Source organism: Gallus gallus, chromosome 21, assembly GCF_016699485.2.
Source record: "Gallus gallus isolate bGalGal1 chromosome 21, bGalGal1.mat.broiler.GRCg7b, whole genome shotgun sequence".
Taxonomy (NCBI): Eukaryota; Metazoa; Chordata; class Aves; order Galliformes; family Phasianidae; genus Gallus; species Gallus gallus.
This window is the reverse complement of record NC_052552.1, coordinates 2,796,381-2,799,363: the sequence shown is the minus strand read 5'-3', so window position 1 is coordinate 2,799,363 and position 2,983 is coordinate 2,796,381. Positions and strand designations below refer to the sequence as shown.

General features: G+C 59.7%; 1 protein-coding gene across 2 annotated transcripts; it reads right to left on the bottom strand.

Annotated features, from left to right (window-relative positions):
• Window positions 1-296: 296 nt before the first annotated feature.
• HES4 (hes family bHLH transcription factor 4) lies at window positions 297-2,523 on the bottom strand. Of its 2 annotated transcripts, none has more exons than NM_204472.4 (4): window positions 2,202-2,523; window positions 2,034-2,129; window positions 1,848-1,935; window positions 297-1,289 (listed from the first exon to the last, which is right to left on the bottom strand). In NM_204472.4, the coding sequence occupies exons 1-4, from the start codon at window positions 2,352-2,354 to the stop codon at window positions 712-714; spliced, it is 915 nt and encodes a 304-aa protein (NP_989803.1). In that variant the 5' UTR covers window positions 2,355-2,523; the 3' UTR covers window positions 297-711. The 2 variants fall into 2 exon arrangements, with proteins under 2 accessions (NP_989803.1, NP_001005848.1); NM_001005848.3 differs by having other exon boundaries at window positions 2,244-2,523.
• Between the last annotated feature and the right edge of the window lie 460 nt (window positions 2,524-2,983).

Here is a 2,983-nt window from a genome sequence, read left to right as displayed (position 1 = left end):
TTTGTGGCCGAGATAGTAACTTTTGCACGCACCACCCCCAACGGAAAGGTAATGCAGAGCCATAATACGGAGCAAAAGCTTCAAGCTGGATTATCTCACGCAGCAAGCATGCATTTCCCAGCATCCAGGAGCGCACGTTTAGGAAGCAGTGCTCGCACAGCCCCTCCTAACCTTCCCTATCTGCTGCACGCAGCCCTCCTTGCAGCCACGCTCAGGGCCATAAAGTCGGCCCCTATTGCCTTCCCGCAGCGTCGGCTTTTGTCTCCGCCCGTTCGAATGAGAGGAGAAAGTAAAAGTTCTATTTCAAAGAGCAATTTATTTCAACACCTGCGGTATCATTTTGTTCTCTTTTTCTCGGAGGTCTCCAACACAGGCACACGCAACACACGCACGGACCGACGGGATACAAACAACTTTGGCATGATGGAGTTATCTGTTACAAAACTATTTCTCATTTATTTCTCCTTAAAAATAAAAAAAACCAACAAAAAAAAAAACACAAACGTATCTCAGATAAAGGCATTTCAAAAGGAGTAAAAATACAAATCGAGATCCCAACCTCTGAGATTAATAAATAGCACGGTTCCTAGCGAGGTCCTTTTTAATCCTTTCCCCGTGTTGAAATCTGCTTAGGAAAATACAACAACCACAACGGGGCTCCATACAACGGAGCCAAGGCAGAGTTTTTGGGATGAGGGACGGATGGGACGGTCACCACGGCCTCCAGACGGACTCCCTGCGCTCAGCAATAGGGCTGCCTGCCTGGGATGCCGGCACCACGCTGTGCCCAAATGATGTCAAGCCCTGCACCGGGGATGCTGATGGGGTGGTGGACGCGTTCCCAGAGCCTCCACTTGTGGACACTGGGACGTTGGCGTTGGCGTAGAGTGGGATAACCGGTCCAGAGCCAGGTGGGAACGCAGGGTTGGGGATGAGGAAGGCGAATTGACCGTCAGTGGCCGGGACGAGCTGGAAACCCCCATAGACTTTAGGGGAGAGAGCTTCGGTCGGTTCCAGCTTGCACGGCACCGGCACCGCTCCGGTGGTGGTAGGAGGCAGTTGGACGTGCAGGGGTTGAGCCAGATGTGCGGGTTGGCCAGCAGGAGGGGGTGGCAGGTAGTTCATGGCCACGATCTGCCCCAGGCAAGCAGAGAGGTGGCCCAGCAGGCGGGCTCGCACATCGGCGTTCACCCCCTCGCAGGTGGACAGGAACCTCGTCACCTCGTTCATGCACTCATTGAAACCAGCCCGGTATTTGCCCAGCACGCTGGGGTCAGCGCTGAGAGCGGCTGCAGGAAGAAAAAAGGAAGAGCAAATTCATGGCAGGGAGGTCTCAAGAAGCTTCCTCGGAAGGGTTTTGGGGAGCCCTTAGGGTTTGCAGAGGCTTTTGGGGGGTCCTTTGAAGTACTTGGGGTTCTCATGGGTGTTGGGAAGCTGCTGTTTTTGGATGAGTGCCTAAGAGCTTTATGGAGGGGGTTGCAGCATTTTATTGGGGTCCTGAAGAGTTTAGGAAGTTTGCGTGGGTCTGGGGGCGTCCCTAGATGTTTTTCCCTAAGTGTTTTTGGAGGGATTTGCATGGACTTCATGGGGGGGGTCTAAGACATTTTGAGGCTTGAGGAGTTCCTAGGGCTCCCTACAAGTTCTGGAGGGTTTACATGGGTTTATTGGGGTCTCCATGAATGTCTCTGATGTTTGCATGGCTTTTAGGGCTCCCTCGTGGTTTCCAAGCTACACACGCAGCTTTGGGGTCCTTAAGAGCTTCCAAGCCTCACATGAGCTTTAGGGGACCCCCAAAGGTTGGGGGGCCACCCCCCCCGGGGTCAGGGGTGGGGATGGGGGTTACTCACCTGCCATCTGTGCCCTCTGGAGGTTCCTCAGGTGCTTCACCGTCATCTCCAGGATGTCCGCCTTCTCCAGCTTGGAGTGCCGAGAGCTCTGAGGGAACAACACCGGCACTCAGAGCCCCCTCCCCGCATCACACCCCACCGCCAACCCCCTCCCTCCCCTCCGGAGCCCATCGCTGCGGTACTCACGTCTTTTTTCAACGCGTCCAGGATGAGCATCTTCAGCTGCCCCAGGCTCTCGTTGATGCGCGCCCGCCGTCGCTTCTCCATGATGGGTTTGGAGGACTGCGGGCACATCGCACACCGTCACCGCCCGCTGCTCGCCCCCGGCCCCGTCCCCTGACCCCGCACACCGACCTCGGCCCGGCCGCGGGCTCGCCGCCATCCGCTGCCATTTACCTTCCGGTGCTCGCTGGCGCTCCGAGGTTTGTCCGGCGTGTGACTGGCGCTGGCCGGTGCCCCCGCGATGGGGGAAGCGGTGGGTTTTTCCATGCCCGTGTCGGCGGGCATGGCGAGGTAAAAAGAGAAATTAAAATAACCAAAGGAAATTAAGTGAAAAACGAAGAAATCGGAAAAAAAAATAAATAAAGGGATTAAAAAAAAAAAAAAGGAAGCGCGGGAAGGAAGGCGCTCCGAAAGGGCAACGGACGCGTGCGACGCTGGCGGCGGCGGGGCCGGCAATGCCCGCGAGCGGCGCCCCCCCGCCTTTTATACCCGCCGCCGGCTCCCCATTCGTGTGAACCCGCCGCCGCGGCCGTTCCCACACTCCCCTCGGCCAATAGCAGCGCGGGGCGGACGGACGCCGGGTTCCGATTGGCCGTCCTCCCCGCGCCCGTCCGTCACGCGCACCGCCCCCTCCCTTCTCCCGACCTCGCGAGCCAATAGGCGACGGGCGAACGGCGGCGCTCCCTCCCATTGGCTGGCGGCGGGCCCGCTGTCAGTCAACGGCCGGCGGGCGGCGGCGCTCGTGCCCCCCCCCCCGCCCCGCACGCTCCCCCCGCCCGGAGCACGTGCCGCCGCGCGGCCGGCAGCCCGCATGGGAAAACCCCGCCCCGCGCCGCCGCGCGCCGCCTCGCGCCGCCGCACCCGGGCATGGCGCGCGCGCGCGGGGGCAGCCCCGGGGGTGGGAGGGGCGGGAA